The 22,021-nt window shown below is 39.2% G+C and overlaps 2 protein-coding genes across 3 annotated transcripts; one reads left to right on the top strand and one right to left on the bottom strand.

Moving 5' to 3' along the window:
• Positions 1-1,573: 1,573 nt before the first annotated feature.
• On the top strand, positions 1,574-17,326 carry LOC135945647 (uncharacterized). Of its 2 annotated transcripts, none has more exons than XM_065493465.1 (11): positions 1,574-3,282; positions 3,336-3,553; positions 3,923-4,393; positions 10,630-11,294; positions 12,790-12,864; positions 13,299-13,393; positions 13,997-14,252; positions 14,345-14,601; positions 15,237-15,354; positions 16,492-16,643; positions 16,702-17,326. In XM_065493465.1, exons 2-11 carry the CDS (start codon positions 3,526-3,528, stop codon positions 16,835-16,837), a joined length of 2,253 nt encoding a protein of 750 aa, XP_065349537.1. In that variant the 5' UTR covers positions 1,574-3,282; positions 3,336-3,525; the 3' UTR covers positions 16,838-17,326. The 2 variants fall into 2 exon arrangements, with proteins under 2 accessions (XP_065349537.1, XP_065349538.1); XM_065493466.1 differs by having other exon boundaries at positions 1,878-3,282; positions 13,317-13,393.
• Positions 17,327-18,160: 834 nt separating this feature from the next.
• On the bottom strand, positions 18,161-20,858 carry LOC135945648 (uncharacterized). Its single transcript, XM_065493467.1, has 2 exons — positions 20,642-20,858; positions 18,161-19,429 (listed from the first exon to the last, which is right to left on the bottom strand). Exons 1-2 carry the CDS (start codon positions 20,672-20,674, stop codon positions 18,218-18,220), a joined length of 1,245 nt encoding a protein of 414 aa, XP_065349539.1. The 5' UTR covers positions 20,675-20,858; the 3' UTR covers positions 18,161-18,217.
• Between the last annotated feature and the right edge of the window lie 1,163 nt (positions 20,859-22,021).

The following is a 22,021-nucleotide window of genomic DNA, read 5'->3' as shown; positions in this document are numbered from 1 at the left end:
GAGCAGCCCCTGTTCACTCATATGGCGCGAAAATGCCCCAGCTAAGTAAGAAGTTCTGCAGCCACACACAGGTGGCAGGTCGATAGCTTTTAAAGCCAATCTTATACGCCCCTCTTCGCCTCCCTCTGCCCGTGGGCGTAACAGGCAACAAACTCCGAGACGACCTCTGTTTGGCTTAAAAAGCTACCTGCCACCTGTGTGTGGCTACAGAACTTCTTAACTGGCGCATTTTCGCGCCATGAGTGAACAGGGGCTGCGCATGAGTAAGCTCATCGGAGGGAGGGAAATTAGCTCTGTGCGATAGTACTCGGGCAGTACTACCAACTGAAGCAAATTTCATTCCGACCAGATGGCTAGTGCGCGCGACGCAGAGGGATACAAAAGTGGGCGGGGCGAGCATAGGCCTCTGCGGCACAAACTATGTTATTTGAAAAGAATTAAAGCAAGAATTAAAAAAATATAGCAAAAACATTTAAAATTAATTAGAATAATATAAAAGAAGAGTACAGAGGCCTTAACAAGATTTCATTTATATTACGAGTAAGCTGATCGGAGTGAAGTTAGCTCCCTGGTACACCCCGCACTCGACTCCCACAACATCGCTTGGATTCTCATTGAATGTAAGCAGAGCACGCGTTCGTTGGCGCGAGTCAAAACGTCTTCTTTGGGTGACCGGCGCACACTCGAAAATATTGCTTGATATTTTTATCAGGCTATATTTGATGTCCCCTACCATCCCTTATTACATCAGTTTTGACTTTGCGTCTATTGCGTCTATTGTGCAGGTATTTTTGGGACATGTGCGAGATATCCACGTGGAGCCACGTGGAATCTTGTTTCGGAGGGAATGCGAGTCGACCGGGTTTTTTATTCATGCTTTTAGATACAATTTGGATGGGAATGATAAGATGAATTCAAATATATTCTGAGAAATACTTCGCCGAATTATAATTATATCTTGTTGCAACATATTATTCCCATTTTCGAACGTTCTTACTTAGTGCTCAAAATCCATAAAATGGCGCCAGCGGTTACTTTTGATTTTAAGGCACTTCCACTGCGATTTGGTACTCAATCCTGCATATGTGCATTCTTCAATTAAAATAATTTCTTTTGACGTACTGAAAATAAGAATCAGTTCAGCCATTCAGCGTAGTGCCGTCGGAAATTTTTTTCATTTTAAAAAATTGTTTTTCACGATTCTACGGCATTGGCGAAACCGATTTCGGTTTCCTGATCTCCAAAATAATTATTTTTAAAGGCGGAATGCACAGTTAGCACGATTTAGTCTAAAATCTCTTCAGAAGTGCTTTAAAATCGGAATATATGTGTTGGCGTAATCTGTTGGTGGCTTATTCAAGCACTTCTTAGGTCTTAAGTAGAATTTAATGCTCGGTAAATTTTTAAATATGAATAAATGAGTATATCGGGAAGCGGATTGGCAAAATACCTGAAAATTGAAGTTGAGGTATTCAGTCGACCATCGCGTTAACACTATTGTATACATAATGTATTATTTGTCGTTGTAAAATGCGGGTTTCTTTCTTTCTTCAGATATTCACATAAAAATTAAACACTGAAAAAATTGTCTCTTAGTTGAAAGATTGTATAATTTTAGCGATTGATAATTTTTAAATTATGAGCAAAGCACCATTCTTCCTTACGTTTCGGTCCATACAGTGACGTGAGATGTGAGAGTCATAGATTTGCCAGTTGATGCATGCCGTGTCGATGCATGCGCATGCTGCATCTGCACCTGCCCAACACGTGTTATATACACACAGCGCCACCCATTAGCGATCGGCGTAGATGCATTTGCAGTAAAGCGCGGCAGAATTACAGGCGGAGCCGGAGCGTCGAGCTGGAGCTTTTTTTGTGAGGTATGGGGGGGATAATGCTTCCTTTTTGTGCTATTGTGTCCGCTTTTCGTTTCCCCTCGTTACAGACATTCCTTTAACAAAAAACAGCGCGAAGCACATTATTGACTCCCCCACCGAATATCCCCTCCTTTTTCCTCCCCCCTATCACGAAAAGTTGATTGACCGTGTGCTCCCTCTCGCATGCCGCAGGTCATGCACAGTAGAGGGGAAACTAACAGTTCGGGTTGGATTCGGCCGCGATCGTGAGTCTCCGGCAGCGTCCTGGTTTAAAAAACACGCAATACACGCTGACGTAGCATAATATCTCTTTCCAACTGTCCGACTTTTACTTGAACCTGAATCGAACTAAAAACATTTCTTACGCCTCCCATTAAAAATGTTCTGTTACTTGACTGGAAAATTGAAACTATCGAAATATAAAATTATTGCAATATCCAAACAGAAAAGCAGACTTGAGGGTAGAACACTTTAATCGACCAATTTTAATGCTCAGGGTAATTTTGTTTGATTTAATTGAAAGAGTTAAGGTTTAGGCATGTTTGAATACTACTATATTCAAAACTAATTTTAAAAACAAATTTTAAATGTTTTAAAAGTGATTTTTACATTTTGTGTTTAAAATTAAGACAAATTACGCGTCCTAAGACAGTGTTAACGCAACGTCTATCCGAAAAATTTTGTCTCGTATTGTTAGAGTATTTAAGTCATTTCGGAAAATGCCCCAGTATGCACTCCCAAAATGTTCAAAAACGATATCATTGACCGGAAACTGTGGATTTGATACGTTTGACTTCCCCTACATAGTCATTCTTCAAGAAATAAGATTGGATTAATTTAGGTGACCCTAACCCCTACACAGAACCCCCCTCCAAAATGACCTATTTTTGACTATCCCCTCTCCAAAACAAATGATCTGAGTCATGCGCTGTACTGTCCAGTTTCTAGCCTCTCTAGAACGCAAGGCGCAATGGTGGTAGCAACTAATAATCAGCGAACGAATGTCACTTTTCGATTGGTGGGGAGAATGTTCACGTTCCCTCATTGGTGGGTATTTTGAGAACGTTAACCTTGAAATGCGTGATGCGAGGCTAGTTTAGGGTGGGGAGCGTATTTCCCCATCGACAGAAACTGCAGCGCCACCAACCGGAAGCTCACTGTTATACTGAGCATGCAGACGATAGGTCGAAGCTACGTGCGATCATCAACGGGATTGATCCAACGCGCATGCGTTAGAAATTTCTTTTGGTGATGTGTTGTTGTTCAATCTCACGCCGGTAGAGGGCTGTCTTAACCTAAACATTCTAGGTAGCCGTGCAAGCTTCTTTCTTCTCAATTCTCACTCATTGCTACTCATACCGCGCAACGAAGCGGTGCAGTTCTTCTCGCATTGTGTGCTCGTTATGTGCGTATTCACTATATTTTCCTCGTGCTCAGGCTAATTATTTGCATTTTCAGATTTGTCTGCCGTAACCATTTTGGTGGCTTCCGATTCCTGGAGCGACGCTTTAAGAGACGGTCTCAGAATTTGAGAAGACGTTTTCCTCCTATTACATAGTCGACGTAGGCATCAGCGATCGGTGCGCTTCACCCGACGTTAAAAGAGAGCAGTTTGTCTAGCAGAAGGCAGCGGCGACAGCTCTAAAACATGGCGAACAAACAAATGCAAGCTGCAGGTATACATCGGAAACGGGCAACCGGTCTTACATTACATACTTAAATATATTGCTCCCGCCCATGATGTTTGGTTTTGTTTTTCAAAATTTTGTATGCATGGAACTATCTACATTCATGCATCAATATGGAGCAGCCAGAACGCCGGATATGCTTCCAATTTATGTTTGTTTACAAAATTTTGTACCATTTTTTGTATGCTCACCCATACTTCTTGTGGAGCAGCCGCACATCATTACCTGGTGCATGGGGAATATAATGCATTATTTGTTCGGTCGTTCCTCTTTTTAATTTCTTCCATAACATTTCATGCAAAGCCTACTAAATATGCAGTATGTATAAATATATTTTAAATGATTGTAAATTTCCAGGCTCTGTAAAGAATGAACCTCTCGATCCATCAGAAGCAGCAATGGTCGAGAAATTCAAAGAAAATATGGCGAAGAGCAACGCCCAAACGGCAAATGCAGCAAACTTAATGAGAATAAACAACGGACCAGCCAACACCATACAACATTACTTTTCTTCATCGGCACCGGTTGCAGCAAAACAAGCTCAAGATGCCATCGATGACTCGTCCGGAAGAAAGCAACCTGCGATTGATGAAGATTCTAGACAAGGCCGGTTCGGCTGGGACGTTGTTAAAAAGACTAATGTCCCTTACATCGTAAGAACTGGACAAGAAAAGTTTTGTGCTGTGAGGATTATAGAATCTAAAGTGCTAGTCCATTATTTGGCTGTGCTTCGGCCTGAGGTTTATTCTTGTACATCTATCCAAAGCTACTACATGACTGAAGCAGAGGCAAGAGTTTTCAATGATATCAACATTAAGCATTGTGACAGTAAGTGGAATTTTCTATTCTTTCAATTTTGGAGATATGATTTATTTAGGGTCTGGAAAAGCCTAGTATGCCCCCAACTCAGCACGGCAGCTCGGTTACAAAATGTTGATAAATATGATTTAAAAAAATAATTTCATCTTTGACCAAGGCTATAATAGGACAAAAAGCAACTTTTTACACATTGTGGAGGTGAGGCATTGGTCGCTTGGTTATATGCACGCAGAGTTATGAAATGCATTTTCTTTCATCATTTTAGGTGGCAGCCGTAGTCCCTGGCTTTAATTCATTCACTCTGAATTTGTGTCTTAAATGTACACACATTTCAAGCAGAAAATAACGAAAGTAACTAGATAAAAGAGCTGATTGCCATATATATGTACATTGTGTAAAGTGCAATCATCAATCAATTGGTGCAATGGTTAAGTTGTTTAGTGTTGGGTTTCTGTGTTTTAATTTGACCAAAGGCAATGATGAATTTAGAGGGTTAAAGGACTATATATTTATATATGTTTAAACTGTTTTCATTTAAAACCAAAAATTAACTGCTTAAATCGGCTACTCGCATTTCTAATTTATCTCTAAGATACTATTTTGTTCAGTAAATTTTTATTTACGTACAGTTTCCCAAATTAGGCGATCAGAGATGAATCTTATTTGGGATCTGGGAACCGGGAACCGGTAACCCTTGTTTTCAATTTTGGTAAAATTACTGCACCACGTGTCTGCATTGCTTCCCGCGTAAACTTGATTAGGTGACGCTCTCTCAAGGGGGCGCTGTAGACAGTCTTGACATCGAGTGGGGGAAAACCCAGTAGCAGTGCGACCAACTAAAGCGGTTGAAATTGAGCGCGAACTGAAATTCGTTTTTTTTTTTAATAGTCCCCGCATTCAAGCTATCTCAAGCCTATTTCAAACAAACATGTTTAAATCAGCAAGCCATCATTTTTATTATTTATAACTACCGGAAGTAGAGTTTTTCTTAAGTTATAGGAACTCTTTAAAATTTATGAAATATAATATACTTCTAAAATATTACTATGACACTAAGCATAAGTAAATAAAAATGGCGTCTAAACCTCCATTGTAGTATGCATCACCGCTTTCGTTGACCTGTTGTCACATTTTTTTCAAGTGTAAGCGGGGCGTATCTTTGCCTCTTTCCCGCCACATATGATGGCGTCTCGCGTCTCTCCAGCCATATAACAGAGCGATAGAAGTCCCGCCTCCCGCTGTAGGAGAGCGTCGCTACTCAAGTAAACGCGGGAAGCGGCCTAAATATAGCCAGCTGATATTTTTTTTTTTTTTTTAACAAGAAGCCACTTCTTAGTGCAGAAATTGTTTCTAAAATTAAGTCAGCTAAAAAATGTTGGCCTGCCCCTGTATCGCCAGGTATCGGGGTAAAGGTGTAATAAGATAGTAATCAGAATAATTAAGAGTTTCTGGCCCTGATCTAGACCAAATTTTGGGAAATTCCTTTTTTAGGTCACTGGTAGTGAGTCCGATTGCAATGTTATTGATCATTCTTGTTCAATCGGAGAGCGAAAAGGTGTTCGCAATTTTGACCAGCCGGTTTTTGCTGGGGCGGTTAAAACCGGATGAAACCGAGCAATTTTTGCCAGGCTAAAATTGGCATTTTTTAAATTGGTTTAATTTTTAGGCATAAAACGAGCTCAATTAATAATTACGGTAATAGAAAAATTTTAATGCGAACAAAATCACGATGAGCAGTTATTTGCCAGATTGGAGGTCGATTGGACGCGATTATTCAGCGTTGAAATTTTTAGGTGGCAGTCATATTTGCTTAAAGTACTTGTTAATAGATGGTGAAATTCCCTATTTTTTCGGTATCTCAAAATTTCCCAAAAAACGAATTATGCTAATGAATTCTAAACTGCAACTCTTGACTGCGTTGAGGTATCACCTTGAAATTTTCACTGCTTAACCTAGTTTTCGATCCTGAACAACTTTTGCATTTACAAAAAAATCCCAGGTCGAAGGTCAAGGTCACCTTTTGCGACCTTTTTATGAAAATTCAAAATTAAGGGATGATAGCCCCCTACGATTTTTTTGGGGTTCAGGGCTGAAATGTAGCCCGTGAAATTCTGCACAAGCACACCAAGTTTCATAGGTGCAATCGCGATACGTTTGCTGCAATTTGAATTTGAAGTTTGAAAACCTGCTCGAGGACGCTTGACCGCGCATGCACTCAGAGCGGCGAGTTCGCCTCTCGTTCGTAAAGTTGATTTTTTTCGCATTTCACTTGCTTAGAAACACCAAGAGGGCCTAGGGTAGACCAAGGAAGGTCAAAATCGACCTTCAGGGTCTGTCCCTGACGTGACCCTGAGATACGAAATATCGAAAAATTCCAATTTCATCGAACTTGGTGTCTTTTCATAGGTTTTCACCGATGTACAGCTCAAACATACAGCCAAAATTGCCGAATTACAATCCTGAAACCGGTTCTTGAAGTAATTGTGGTAGCCATTCATCCAGACGTGATGTGCAAAATGGTCAAAATTTTAAAATCTTCAATTTATGATATGATTCTTCTGCTTTGTACACACAAAGTTCATATTGAGTGTTAAAATTTAACGATCGTTTTTTTAAAAAGTTGAAAAATTTGTTGAGACCAATAAAAAATAAATCACATCTTTACTTAAAAAAGGAAGAAAACAAAAAAAATCAATTTTCAAAGTAGCTTTTTTGCTATTGCATTTAATAACATTTTCTCATAGTATTAAGCATAAGACCTTTATTATCAACACATATTATGAACTTCATGTGTGCAAAATAGAAGCATCTTTTCATAAATTTAAGATTTTAAAATTTTGACCATTTTGCACATCACGTCTGGATGAATGGCTACCACAATTACTTCAAGAACCGGTTTCAGGATTGTAATTCGGCAATTTTGGCTGTATATTTGAGCTGTACAGGGGTGAAAACCTATAAAAAGACACCAAGTTCGATTAAATTGGAAATTATCTCAGGGTCACGTCAGGGACAGACCCTGAAGGTCGATTTCGACCTTCCTTGGTGTTTCTAAGCAAGTGAAATGCGAAAAAAAATCAACTTTACGAACGAGAGGCGACCTCGCTGCTCCGAGTCTTTAATTTTACCGTGTTGAAGTTATAAATTTAATCATACTTTTCATTGATAAAAAAATTCACGGAGGCAATTTTTACTGGGCCACGTTAAATACTAAGATTTAAAAAAAATCAATTTTCTGTATAGTGCGTTCTTCGGGAGCTAAATTTTCTCCCTGGGAGTCCCGCTCCCGAAAAAATGTTTCCTGTTACCGGAATTTCCTGGTGCCCTTACCAAATATTTTCCCCGGGAATTCCCGCTCCCGACTCTTTTTTCCCGATTCTTCCCGCTCCCGATTTCCCGCCAAAAAATTTATAATACTAATGTAATACTAGTAATTTATGCTACTATGCTCTTTAATTTTACCGTGTTGAAGTTATAAATCATACTTTTCATTGATAAAAAAATTCACGAAGGCAATTTTTACTGGGCCACGTTAAATACTAAGATTTAAAAGACGTTAAATACTAAAAAAAATCAATTTTCTGTAGAAAATTTCTACAGAAAATTGATTTTTTTTAAATCTTAGTATATGCTAAGACCCTGAAGGTCGATTTCGACCTTCCTTGGTGTTTCTAAGCAAGTGAAATGGGAAAAAATCAACTTGAAGAACAAGAGGCAAAATCGCCGTTCAAAGTCCATGTGCGGTCATCCGGCCTTGAGCGGGCTTTCAAACTTCGAACTCGAATTGCAGCAAAACCATCGCGATTGCGATTGCACTTATGAAACTTGGTTTGCTTGTGCACAATTTCACGAGCTACATGTCAGCCCTGAACCCCAATTTTTTTTCTGCGAACACCTTCACTTATGAACTGAATCAAACCTACTGGACGCGCTCTTCCACTTTTCAGATAACAAACCCATGCTAATAAACGTAAGCTCTAGCAACTGAAAGGTTCGCGTTATAGTGAATCTATAACGGGAGAACATTGCAATTTTACATTCTGGAAGTTCAATAATATCCTGACTCAAAAATTCAACTCATCTAAGATTTTGCGCCCAATCTATTGGAACGTTTTTTACAAACAAGATTCAAAATTTCATTTATTCACTCACCTTGGAGTCCGGTGGTCCGTCCCTTGAAGCTTGAAGTGAGCCTGAAGATCTGGTATCTCAGATCCTGAAGGACATCGAAAATGTATTTTCGTTAAAGCCTTTTTCTGAGGTGATGCCACGACACGTGTGACTTTGGCACAAAAATGGCTATTATGGCTATAATGACAAAAGTTGACTGACAAAACTTACCTTAATGGAGTCGGTAACAAAACCGGTATTGCATGCCTAATCCCTTTTTGCATTGCCCAGATGAAACGCCACATCTGACCAGTTTTGGTGGATAGGTGCATGAATTTACCTTACTTAATCTTGAATCTTTCCATAGTTTAGAAAGTATTCAATTTGCTGAGCTTACTAATGCAACACACTAACGGTTTTAAATGGTAAACCGGTATCGGTTTCTTCCTGCTTACACTTTTATCCTGTAGGTGGCACCACCTGAAGTTAGCGTCGCATCGTTGGTGATATGTGGGGATTAACATTTCCTACAGATTCTACTAGTTGATGCACAATATTATTGATTGTGAAATCATCGTAAAACCTAACACAATATTACTGATTGTGAAATCATCGTAAAACCTAACAGTGATATTTCCACCAGATATTCTACGTTTGCTTGTGCACAATTTCACGAGCTACATTTCAGCCCTGAACCCCAAACATTTTTCTGCGAACACCTTCACTTATGAACTGAATCAAACCTACTGGACGCGCTCTTCCACTTTTCAGATAGCAAACCCATGCTAATAAACGTAAGCTCTAGCAACTGAAAGGTTCGCGTTATAGTGAATCTATAACGGGAGAACATTGCAATTTTACATTCTGGATGTTCAATAATATCCTGACTCAAAAATTCAACTCATATCTAAGATTTTGCGCCCAATCTATTGGAACGTTTTTTACAAACAAGATTCAAAATTTCATTTATTCACTCACCTTGGAGCCTGGTGGTCCGTCCCTTGAAGCTTGAAGTGAGCCTGAAGATCTGGTATCTCAGATCCTGAAGGACAACGAAAATGTATTTTCGTTAAAGCCTTTTTCTGAGGTGATGCCACGACACGTGTGACGCTGGCATAAAAATGGCTGGTATGGCTATAATGACAAAAGTTGACTGACAAAACTTACCTTAATGGAGTCGGTAACAAAACCGGTATTGCATGGCTTATCCCTTTTTGCATTGCCCAGATGAAACGCCACATCTGAACAGTTTTGGTGGATAGGTGCATGAAATTACCTTACTCAATCTTTAATCATTCCATAGTTTAGAAAGTATGCAATTTGCTGAGCTTACTAATGCAACACACTAACGGTTTTAAATGGTAAACCGGTATCGGTTTCTTCCTGCTTACACTTTTATCCTGTAGGTGGCACCACCTGAAGTATCTGAAGGTAGCGTCGCATCGTTGGTGATTATTGATTGTGAAATCATCGTAAAACCTGACACCAGATATTCTACGTGTTGGCGGGAACTAATTTAACTACTATTGGCGGGAACCAAACATTCTTGTGGCATCGATTTTAAAAGTTCTGCATCGTGGTTTGAGCTTTGGAAAATATTAGCTCATAAGTCATATTCTTAAGTGTTTACTGCCAAATTTAGAGAATTCGGAGAGAATTCACAGGTTTCGTGTAGCTACCCATTTATTAATATTAAAATCTCCTGGCAATGAAGTAATTTACTGGAGAGGTTTCGATAGTGCAGACTAATTTACACGATTTTAACGTCTTAAGATGGTTTCAGGATCAAAATGCCGCTAAAGACTGTTTAAAGTCTTAAAATTGCTGGATTTGGTTGCGTTTGGTGTTTTAATATATGATATCTACATAAACGTCAATCATCAAGAATTCCAAACCCTGGTTTAACTATTATTAAGCTAATTTTACAGATGACTGTCGAATATCTTCAATGTTTGTTTTAATATAATATGTTTCGTTACTTCTAAAAATGTGACTTTGGAGAATTCCCACCCAACTGCTTGCTTTGGCCATCTGGTCCCGAGTCTCAATTGCTGAAAAACCTCCTTTTGAATGCTCGTTTGTTAACACCGCAAATGGATTGGAAACTAATGTGACATGTTTGGTGATTGTTCCAGGTGCCTATGGGACTACACTTTTTACCAATCAAGATCTAATTGTGACATTTTCTGACTTAAAAGAGTTTTATAATTTCCTGGACATGTGTGTGAACAAATTGTGCAACGACCGTAGCCAGGCGGGGGACAGATGCGGGTTTGTGCGTATCAATGGTGAATCGGTGGTGCCGTACACATTGAGTGACCAGAATCAGTTCGTGCCTCTTTTCTACTTTGAAGGTGAAACAGAATCTCTGAAGCAGAAGGCTGAGATGCTCGGCGGCTGGGACCTATCCTACCTCAAGTTCTGTTGCAAAGTGCAAGGGATTCGGAACGAGTTGTTCTCGTCAGATTTCTGTAAAGTGATTAGTCTGGACGACATCAAGTCGTACTTCCCTCCGGGAACAGTTTTCGAGGACTATTGGCCCAAAAAGGGCGTGGACAAGGCTTCCCTCATCGACACTACCAAGAACCAACTCAAGATGGCCACCCGAGTCGGCGCCTGGGCCAAGCCGCCGAACGAGCCGCCACCGCCGCAGATCGTTCCCACAGCCACTGCCTCCGTCGCCGCCGCGCCCAGAGTCGTGGCCAACGGCTGGAACATCCGCGCCGGCACACAGCAGCAGCTGCATCAGTTCCAAACGCCAGCCGTCATTCAACAACCGCAGGTTGCTAGAGCTAATATGGTACGTCCAAATTTTCCGAGAAATCGATTCGTAATGACCCACCATGAAAGATTACTTCTCCCAAATTTTTTTCCTCCTTACGAAGAGCCAAGTTTTCGCTAAACTGTTGTCAAAGCACCTTTTCATAAGGTTCAATTTTATTCACTCGAATTATCAGGACATGCTCCATATGTGAATATAAGTTTGAATTGAAATATGGAGTAGTATTTTATTTATCTTATGGGAACATTTCAATTCCTTCTGCCAGAATATACCCGGGTTTCAGCCTTCGTGCCCTTCCCGGTCCTCGGACAGGGATACAGAAAATATATATTCTCAAAATTTTCGGAATGCTAAACTACTTGTGGCTTGTCAGGAATCATCTGCCTTAAAATTCGTACATTTTCATATCAAATTTAAAGCAGAGACTAAGATTTCTTAGCGATTTAATACCCACGAGTGATTTAATAATTTTGATTGTCCATTGTCCAACTCATGCTAAAAAAAAGTTTTGTCATTTCGAGCTAGAAATAACCAACTAGGGTTGCAATCTCAAAGACTTTAATTAAATTTGGGTATAAGATGATTATTGAGGTCCAATAACCGCGTAATTTGAAAGCGTCTGGCTCGAATTTTAGTGGCTGGCATTTTTAAAAGTGAAGTTTTATAGTGCTGAACGGCAAAGAATTCCATTTTTTCGATTTTTTAACTTTTTGACCGGCAGGCTGTGCAGCTTCAGCTTAGCCAATGCCACGGGAGCTGCACGTAACATAAAATTAATGCTCGCATGCCTTAAGATTTTTATTATTATTGTTATGGTATTCATTAGACACCAACGGTGTACAGAGTACATTATATAGCAAAATTATTTTAAAACACTTCAGATTTTAGAAAAAAAACGGCTAAATTTTGCCAAAATCTTCAAAGTAATAATGCTGATGTAGAAACGATAGCAATTTCGATTTTCTATGTAATTTTGTATGTATTATTTTAAATTCATTCTTTTTAACCATTCATTACATGGTAACAAGCAGCTCGGACGGAGTAAAAATAGAATTCGTGACGATCTAATAAGGGACTTCCTTCGATTTTTGTAATAGTCTTCCATTTAAGAGAATACCCATCCCATAATTATGAATTGAAAAAATGTAGCAATCCAACTCATTGTGATAAATAGACCCTGTTAGGAATTTTCAAGTAAAATGGCGCGAAGAAAGGTTACGCGTAAATGCGTAAAAAGAACCCAAGTTATCGTCAATATTGAGACGTATATTTTGCATTACTTGTATTAATTGTGTCTTTTGAATCGTAAAAACAAATTGACACTCACACGGCAATCCAAAGAGAGCTTTTTGTTTCACATATTCAGACGCCATCTTGGATCTGCGCAGTGGGAACCAATACATCGCGCATCTGGCCCCCGTTGCTTTTAGACTTCTTTATTTTCCTGAAATGAATTATTAATGTTTTCTATAATTATATGAGTTAATTTATACTGTGTCAATTTCTGTTTCAGTTCCCAATTGGTAACTTGGTCTACAGCAACGCGCAAAGCGTTCAAAACGGACAGCAAACCACCTTCTACAGTCAGGTTAATACCCATTAATCGATTAATCACGTGTCTTGATCATGCTAATCTTTACTATCCTCAAGTCGTGCTTCATTGAGCACCTTTGATTTTGTTATAATTTTAACTCCCACGTTACTTGAAGTTGCAATATTAACAAATTTTGATACCTTAAACTTCGTTATTATGATCAATTAAACAATTTTGAATGGAAGCATTGCTTCGAAAATTAAATTTGAGATTAAATTTGTTCCAGAGCATCAGTAACCCTTAGTGCTTATTGCCATCAAATTATTTTAAAATCGCCAAAAATATCGTTCTTCTATTCATGACGTATTTGTTATGCGTTGTTAGTTTCTGTGTTTTGATAACAGCTAACTGTTTTTTTTATCAAAGATTAAAGGCGATTAAATCAAACTTTACCATGAAACTAAAATAAATTGTTTTCGCCAACTTAGGCACAACATTCCTTACAGACAGGGGCAGCACCACAGCCTCCGCCTTTAGTGCGAACTGCCAGCACTTCATCAATGACATTGACAGCCAATCTCAGGTGAATTCAGATTTGCCATTGTTAATAGCTCTTTTCTTTTCAATTTGATGAATAATTGGAAAATCAGCGGGAAACTTTTAAATTACTAAAAGTTATAGTAATTTTAATCTTAATAATTGCTATTTGAGACGCAGTTTAAAAAATACTTATTAATTAATAAATTAGAGAAAAAGAGTAAAATAATTATGAAGGTGAAATGTACAAGCAAGCTGCTGAAATTTAAAAGAAATGTCAAATCGTACAAGGCCTATACAAATTGAAGAAAGTCCGAGGCAAATTTATTTATTTTTGTCTCAAGATGACATAAATTTTAGTAGTAATGTTTTGTTTGTGAAATCCTTCTCCCTGAAATTTTTGTATTCTTTAATTATCCGATAAGTCTAGTGTAGCAAATCAATTGGAACCAAAACTGACAAGCCGTTCACAAAATTATGAATTTGACGTGCTACTGGTTCTTGAAGGGGCCCAGATTTTAATTTATATGGGCATCTCACGACTGCAGCATAATTTACAACTCAATAATTTTATTTTCATTGCCACAAAGGTGGATTATATAAATTTGAGTATTTTCTCAAACGCTTATAATTGAATTTTATTTTGCAGGCCTTCACCTTCCTATCCAGGTAACGGAACAAGGCAAACGGTCACAAACGTGATCACCTCGTCCAACAGGAGCACCGCCGGCGGCTCGCTCTTGCTCAACCAGGTAGGAAACAGCACGACAGCCACGTTATTCAACCAACTCCTCAGGCAACAGCATCAGACTCAAAATATGCTTCAGCAGCAGCAGCCTCAAAATTTGCTTCAGCAACAGCCTCAAAATTTGCTTCAGCAGCAGCAGAACCCACAAACGCAGAGTGTAAGGGCTCAATTAATTTATTAAAATGGATTTAATCGCATCTCGCTAAATTTCAACGGATTTGCCTAACCATGCTCTCCTCTCTATATCAGCGCTACAGGGTGACGCCACATGCAAGCTACCAGCTCCAACAAGTGCAGCTGCAGCGGTCTCAGGTGCCAGCACCGACCGTTCAGCGCTCCACTAACATGGCTCCGGTTGCACACCGTCCTCTGCAGCAGCAGCTGAGTAACAGCAGCCAGCTCCAGATCAGCTTGCGGAATCAGCAGCAAAACGCCGCGTTGCAGCAGCAGGCGGCAAGCAAGCAGGCCTCCAGTCCTCCTCCCCTCGTTCCAACCAATGGAATAAGGTGAACTAAATCTGTCCTTAAGATTTCTGTCTCGTTAAATATACCTTCCAGTATATTTTAATAAAAATTCGTAAGATACTTTTCTCAGCAATGTAAACTATTTGAGGAACGCGAGAAACGCAAAAATTATTGCATTCCACGCATTTTTGTCTGGCACAAACTGCATACCGTAAAGCAAGTTGAGTCAATGTTTGAGAAGGACTCTTGCAGTATTTAGTGAAAGCGGCTGCAGTGCCTCTAGTCAGCAATCATAGAATATTTTCATAAATTTTCAATTAATTTCCTTGCTGGCCAAAAATGCTCTGAAATTTTATGGTTATTTTGCAGTTAATAAGTTTAACGGCCATTGTTGCCGACTACCAACTTTTAGGCTTACTTTTTCACAAATTATTTCGTTTGAATCAAGGAATTCCTTTGCACATTTTTCCGGTGATCAGTTGAAGAATACACGTAATACATTTTTTTCAGTTAGAGGAATTTGCTTAAGAGTTGAATTGAATCAAATTTTGAATTCTTCTTTATCGCCAAGCAAAAGAGTTACATTTCTTCTTTAAAGCACGATGAAATGGCGGGTACTCTGCATTATATGAAAAAGTAAGATTTGTATTTTACAATCCAGTTGTCTCTTCCTCCAGGGCAAGCGCTGACGCAGGATCGGTGCAGAAGTTGACTCAAATCGAGGAGGTTTCCATCGCTCCTTCAACTAACCATGCACCTTACAAGGTTCAGAAGGCTCTCATCGATAAGACACTGGTAAGAATCTTCTTATTCTCTAGTTATATCGTTATGGCTGATTTCATATCAATTTTTGTGACGCAGTGCTTTTTAACACAAAAATTAAATTATCAAACGATTAGTCACATCCAACAATGCTAGATATATAATCGGAAACTTCTGCGTGTATTGGTGACGTCAGTAAGAAGGGTTGGGCAAACAGTTTTCCCCATTGTGATCGCCCGCGGCACCTACCAGGTGGTGTGATGAATCAGCTGCAATCGTGGTTTTAGCGCTTTTTTTTGAACAAGTGACTGGCGTTGTAGCTTCTCTTATTTTCTAAAATGGTTGCTGCTGACCGCCCTATTCATTATGTATTGTGTCCTGTGCTTCGACGCTTGCTAGAAACGTGACTCTTAATTCAAGATGATACTTTGTTGGTGTTCTAAGTTGCAAAAGCATTGATCTCAAACACGTTCAAATGTAAATTTACTGAGATCCGCGAGATTATGAGATCATCAGGTGAAAAAGTTAATTTGGTTATTTTGGCGTTTTTTTTTTGCTTTCAAAGGAGGACATTGCTCATTGGAATTTTTAGCTTGGGTTGTTTCGTAATTTTGAAGCCAGTCCATTTTTATTTTTGGATAATTTGACCAGCTGGATCAATCTATGCGTTGGTTTTACTCTTAGGTAAGTTTTATGCTTTTGGTTGGGAAAATCGCGAAATGTTCGAAATTTGGTCCATAATATCAGGTCCGGCGTGGAGATATTTTTCATTGATTAATCTGGTTAATTAAAATTTTTAGCTCTATTTTGACATTTTGTAAAACCGAATTCCAAAGGGAAACTTTTAATAATTAAGAATCTCTAAAACCTACCACACTTTTCACAAATTCAATTTGAAAGACCAATAATTCGTCCTGGTAGCGGCAAAATTGCGCAACTTTCAACAACCAAACGCGAAAAGGGCAACAATCCATTCGACAATGAAAATTTGGGTATTTGTTGAATGATGCGCAAATTTACCGCGACCAAGACGAATTGTTATCTTAGAACTTTTTAAATTAACTATTCGTTTTAAAAGCACACAAAATCGCTCCTCGTAAAATCTTGTAAAATTTGATATGAGAGTATAAAAGACATTTTTCTTTAATTTTTAAACAACTCCTTTTTTAGACTCCGTGCATCAATGCGAAACCATTCAACAATTCTGAGCTGATGATGACAATGTCTGACCTGGTCGCCATCTTCTTTCCAAATACTCAACTGCACAACTGCAGAAAATTGCTTCAAGAAGTCCTACGCATTGAACTATTCAAAGGGAACTCGTGAGTTGCTCAAAATAATGTATCGAGTACGTTTGCCAATGCTTTTCTTTTGACGCAGGTTGCAGATGCGAGCGCTTGTGGAAGCGGGCAAAGCCAGCTCGATCAACGACGTCATTCCTTTGGTGCAAGTGCAGGACGTGATCAAGTTCCACAAACAGATCTCATACGTTCTTGGACACAAGCGGCCGAGGTGACAAGAGGAACCGCCTCAGAAGCATCCGAATGACTGGTGGTAAAACGAAAACCCTTCCAGAACTTAAAACCCGCTTGCAGCACTACACAATATTAATTTGAAGAAATCAAGAGACTTTTAATTTCAATGGATCATGGCGGAACAATCAAGTCTGAAACACTTGAATGTGGAAAGAAAATCTGCTTGCCTTTGGCTTCAGTGGTTGTTACGAAAGACTGCAGGTCTGCCATTTCACTAGGCGGATTACACCCATCGACAAACCTTTGTGCTCAGATGTAATGCGTGAGTGGCGTGGAAACATAAATTTCCACACCCTCGGCGAGACAGGAATGAACAAACCTGTGACGGCTGTGAATTTGTGAAACTGCAACTGGTGATAGCCAGTTGCTAGACTTCGGATTTTCTTGTCAACAGAGTCAGTGTCAAAATCCAGCTGTGAAAATAAGATTAATTGAATTAAATGGGACTATCTTAGCATGCAGGATCATGATGAGAGAGTTTCATTTAATTCAAACCTAACCATTAGATCTTCATCTGTCCACTCGGGCATTTATTTATTTCTCTTCCTCAATTTCTTTTCAGGTTCATGACCAGAAAAGAAATTTTGTTGAAATTAAAATTAAATAACAATTTTTATATCCAAACGATTGTATTTGTGGTCAATTAACATGCATTTCCTCATTTTATAGAAGAAGTCATACCCTTTACGGGCATCTTGATTTATTATCATGGGCAGTCTGGCACAAAATTAAAAGTACAAGCTCCCTCTCCGCTTTTTTTTCCAGGTTCAAATCGTGAGTTGTTGGGGCAGATGTAGCGATGTTTAAGTAACTTGTCACTTTTACGTATAACGAAACATCCATAGTACGCTTTGCAGTCATAAGGATCAGGAAAGAGGCCTTGCCCATGGCAGACAAATTCGGGAACGGAGCAAGTTGTTGAGCAGATCAGTTCCGACTGCATGTTGCAGCTGAAGCCGGCAATGCATTTCATAATTTCTGAAGAGGGAGGCAGGCCAACGTCCGGACAGAGGCGAAAGGTGGTGCAGTTGTTGCAGACGAAGCCAAACTCGTTGCACACCTCCTGGTCGCCACGCACCGCAGCCCAGAACTGGATATAGGAGAGAAATTATCAGATAAAAAACTTTAATATTACATGACTAGGACTTTGAATTTTAAATTGGGGTCTTCTGCCAATTTTTAATCTACTTTTTGGGAACTTAGTAGATTTTTCCTCTGAACAATTAAAGTTTAAAAAACACTTATCCGTCATAAATTCACAGTCCACTTAATATTTTGATGAAATAATAAGAAAATAGGAAATGTAGAATTCAGTCAATTTTATTAAGGATTTAATTTATCGATTCTGCTGTTTTAATAGACTACAAAAAAACGGCGGCCTGGTGACACCCAAGCGTTTTCTCCTTAGGCCGGCACCTCCCTTTCGCATAGTCAAATTTTGTGTCGTCCGGGCACTGGTACCGTTGCACCTTCCACCTCTGATGGGACGAGACGCACACGAAGAAACCAACGCAATCGTTGTCAATGTCCGGAAACCTGCCCTCGTGTTTGCAAAGTGAGTGTTGCGTCTCGCATTGCTGCGATCTGCTCTCGTACTTGCACATGCCGCTGGTTGCATCAAAATTGCTGCCGTAAGGACAGGTGTACTCTTGCGAGGCACCGTCAGGGCCGCACCAGAAGAAGCTGGAGCACCCCTCCATGGCTGGGTACCTTCCAGGGCGGCGAGACCTGCAGAATTTCTCAACGTCGCGACACACGGTCAGGTCTACGGTGCACTTTTTGGTTTCAGGGTTGAAAACCGAGTCACGCGGACACTTGGCCTCGCCCTGAGCAAAAGAGCCATCCTCCAGAGGAATGCAGTAGTAGAACTTCCTGCAGTTAACTCCGTCAGGGTAAAGACCTCTCGCAGGGCAATGGAATTTTTCTGGTTTTTTATACTCGCAATTAACCAAACTCGCGTCTGTCGAGCACCTGGACCTGTTCGGATCGAAGTTGGAGCCTTTGGGGCACTGGTACTGCCTCCAGGTGCCGTCAGGGTGGCAGATCCTGAAAGCGGTGCAATCTTCAGGGTCTTGCACGGGCCCAATGTCGGGGCACTCGAAGCCCTGGAAGCGCGGCGAACACCTGGCCCGCTCGGGTTCGACGCACTTGGACAACCTGGCGCTGAAGTGGCTGCCCTGAGGACATTCGACCTGCAGGTGCGTCAGGTTGAGCCCGCCGTCCAAGCACACGTGGAATTTGGAGCAGTCGCTGGCGTCTTGGAAGCGTCCGGGCCTGGTACAGATGGATGGCGGTGTTGCTTGGTCGTTCCAAACAACGCCCTCGTCACATTCAAACTCCGGGGGAGGAGAATCGTCCGAGGGGATGTCGGTCGGAGGCGTGGCGGCCGGTGGTGGTGATTGTGGTGGCGGGTCCTCGGAGCAGATGTACGACAGGGACGGATCGCAGTAGAGCTCTGCAGGGCAGCGGTCTTGGTGCTGCGTATACACGCACCAGGCGAACGTCTCGTTGGTCGGACACACGATTTCTTGGCCCGGCGCGCACTCGAGCTGCTGACTCGTCGAGCAAGTCACCTAATTCAGTTTGCAAATTTTTACGCATGCGGACATTATTTTTAGAGCGAATAGTATTTAAAAAGCTGTAAAAGCTAGACGGAGTTTTGGATTTTTCTGGTTTTTCTTAAAAATCTATATTTTTAACTTTTCTTGGAGGAAAAATTATTATTGAATTTGGATGGTTTATCTATTTTCAATTTGCAACACAAATAGTAACGTATTACGCGTATTGCGTTCTTTTTATCTTATAAAAATATCGCGCTATGACACGTATTCATTTTTTTAATTGGGACATGATATCCCTTTTTTGCAACATTTTTATTAAAATTGGCTAGTATGTAATTACTAGTTTAATTTCAGTTTGAGTAGGTTTCCCAATATCTATTTATAATAAATTATCTTAAAACTTTAATTTCTGATTTAAATGGTGTTTTTTTACTAAAATTAAATTTCAAAATGCATTTACTTCAGTGGAAAATTGATAGGCGTTAATAATGGTCTCTCTTAAACCTAACTCTACAGTTTTATGAAGCTCTAGAGACTGTTCGGCTATAAATGTGGCCAAAAAGTTGAAATTGTAGACTGTATCAAAGTTAAAAGTCGTAAATAGTCGGTGTACTTTTTATTGTAAATATTTTCACAAAATTGTTCATGGAGATAAAGTAAATATTATTATTATTGTTTTCTAAGGGAAAATCTATAAAAATTTGGACGTTTTCTTAGTTTTTATTGTTTTTACAGGCCCCAATAATAATTCACAATTAATATTTGAAGTTGTAAAACATTAAAATTTTATCAAAAGCCAGATATAGCACATGAATTACAAGAAAATCCGTTGCTTTTCCAACCCTGAAAATCTGGCAGATTTTCTTAACCGCGATTTCAAGATTGTTGCTCTTTGGAAAAGGCTTGTATCTTCACAATGATCAGAAGTTTACATTTAGTTGATCGTCAAAATTTAACTGCGACCAAAGTACTAAGCAACAAATAAATTGACAAAATCGATTCTTTAAACAAAACAGAAAACAAGAAAAATAATTTCTAGTTTTTCTTTTCTGCCATAGAATCTGAAAATTTTCAAATCTATCTCTGCCCCGTGTCTTAAAAATTAAAACAACGAATCAGCATGATCTTACAATTAGTACTACAAAAATTCCTTAAAAAGATTGACAAGCAAATTGATAAAAAAAAATTCTTTCAGAAAAATACGTGAACAAATAGTTAACGGACCTGCAATGCCACAAGAACGGCCACGAGGATCATTTTGTCCACTTGCTCAACCGCGTCTGCCACAGCTTTGAGGAACAATTAAATGAAGGAGGACATGATGAAGGCAGTTAAGCGCAATTAAGTGGTGCAATGCTTTATCTCTGGCTGCCCTAATAGCACTTGGTGATAATTGCACTGTATGCGTCTCTGCCGCTTTTACGGCATGCAATATAGTAAATTAGTTTAAGAGAGGTGACGCAGGGAACTTACCAAGTGATCAACAATGCCGAAACATTATAAAAAAGAGAAACAATGGCTGTCGGAATCATTGCAGGCAATGAAATCGAATGAGGTTGTACTGATTGTGAGGGATGGAAAATTATTTCCTTTTAATTTCGCCCATATCTTTTAGCCCTACGAAAAGAAGCAGAATTAAGGTAATATTTATATATATCTATTTAATTATATTTAGTAAAAATAGCTGTCCAGTACGCAAACCGAGCAAATTCCACTTTTTTCACTTTGCTAATTTTACTTTCTGAAACCAACTCAAAAATTTCAGATTAGTAATTCTATTGAAATAATATTTATTTCTCAATTTTGAGAACTCTGGCATATCAACAGTTTTTACGTTATATTTTAAAAACTGATAATATCTTAGAAAATGAATTAAATCTGTTTGCTTGACCTCCTGAATCAGAATCGCTCTTCCCTAGAAGGGAAGATGTTTCATTCAGGAAGTCATAAAGTACTGCTGATGAGGCTTTGGGAGCCGAAACAGCTTTTCATTTCTTCCGCTAAATGCGTTTTTTATTTGTGCAAAATTGTCCGCAAATTAACATAAATAGTTTTTAATTTAAATAAATAAACTTTAGCTGACTAAAACTGCTCCGAGAGATTTAGTCCGAGCAAAGCATAAGAGTGCATCTCCGCATTCCAAGTTGCACCCCCCGAGAGCCGCTTGAACTCGATGTGCCCGGTCAGAAATATGCCACCCGGCTATCTTTTGCCTTACTTATTAATATCAATCGATTTCTACTCCCGAAATAAGTCAAAGAAACTAATTATGTGCAGGGATAAAAATTGCATCAAATTTGAAAAATATGTATATAGAGCTTTAGATTTAATTGTGAGTTCAAAATATAAATATATTCGTGCACAAAACCCTATATAATATTTATTTCCTTCATTTTTAAAAACTATATTTGAGCTGATTTCGAAGATTGTTGCTTTTGGAAAAGCATTGCATCTTCGCATTGTTCAGAAATTTACAATTAGTTGATCGTCAAAATTTAACTGTGACCTAAAATTATCAAGAAACAAATAAATTTACCAAACTCACAAAAGAATAAGAAAAATAATTTCTGTGTTTCTTTTCCGCCATGCACTATTGGAAAGTTT

Source organism: Cloeon dipterum, chromosome X (genome assembly GCF_949628265.1).
Source record: "Cloeon dipterum chromosome X, ieCloDipt1.1, whole genome shotgun sequence".
NCBI lineage: Eukaryota > Metazoa > Arthropoda > Insecta > Ephemeroptera > Baetidae > Cloeon > Cloeon dipterum.
This window is presented reverse-complemented; position numbering and strand designations above follow the sequence as displayed.

Excerpts from the sequence above, each read along its gene's own strand:
- LOC135945647 (XM_065493465.1), top strand. The coding sequence starts at position 3,526 with ATGGCGAACAAACAAATGCAAGCTGCAG. Across the intron at positions 13,394-13,996 it reads ACATTGACAGCCAATCTCAG|GCCTTCACCTTCCTATCCAG; the intron begins GTGAATTCAGAT and ends TTTATTTTGCAG. Across the intron at positions 16,644-16,701 it reads GAACTATTCAAAGGGAACTC|GTTGCAGATGCGAGCGCTTG; the intron begins GTGAGTTGCTCA and ends CTTTTGACGCAG.
- LOC135945648 (XM_065493467.1), bottom strand. The coding sequence starts at position 20,674 with ATGATCCTCGTGGCCGTTCTTGTGGCATTGCAG. Across the intron at positions 19,430-20,641 it reads CCGTTCTTGTGGCATTGCAG|GTGACTTGCTCGACGAGTCA; the intron begins GTCCGTTAACTA and ends AAACTGAATTAG.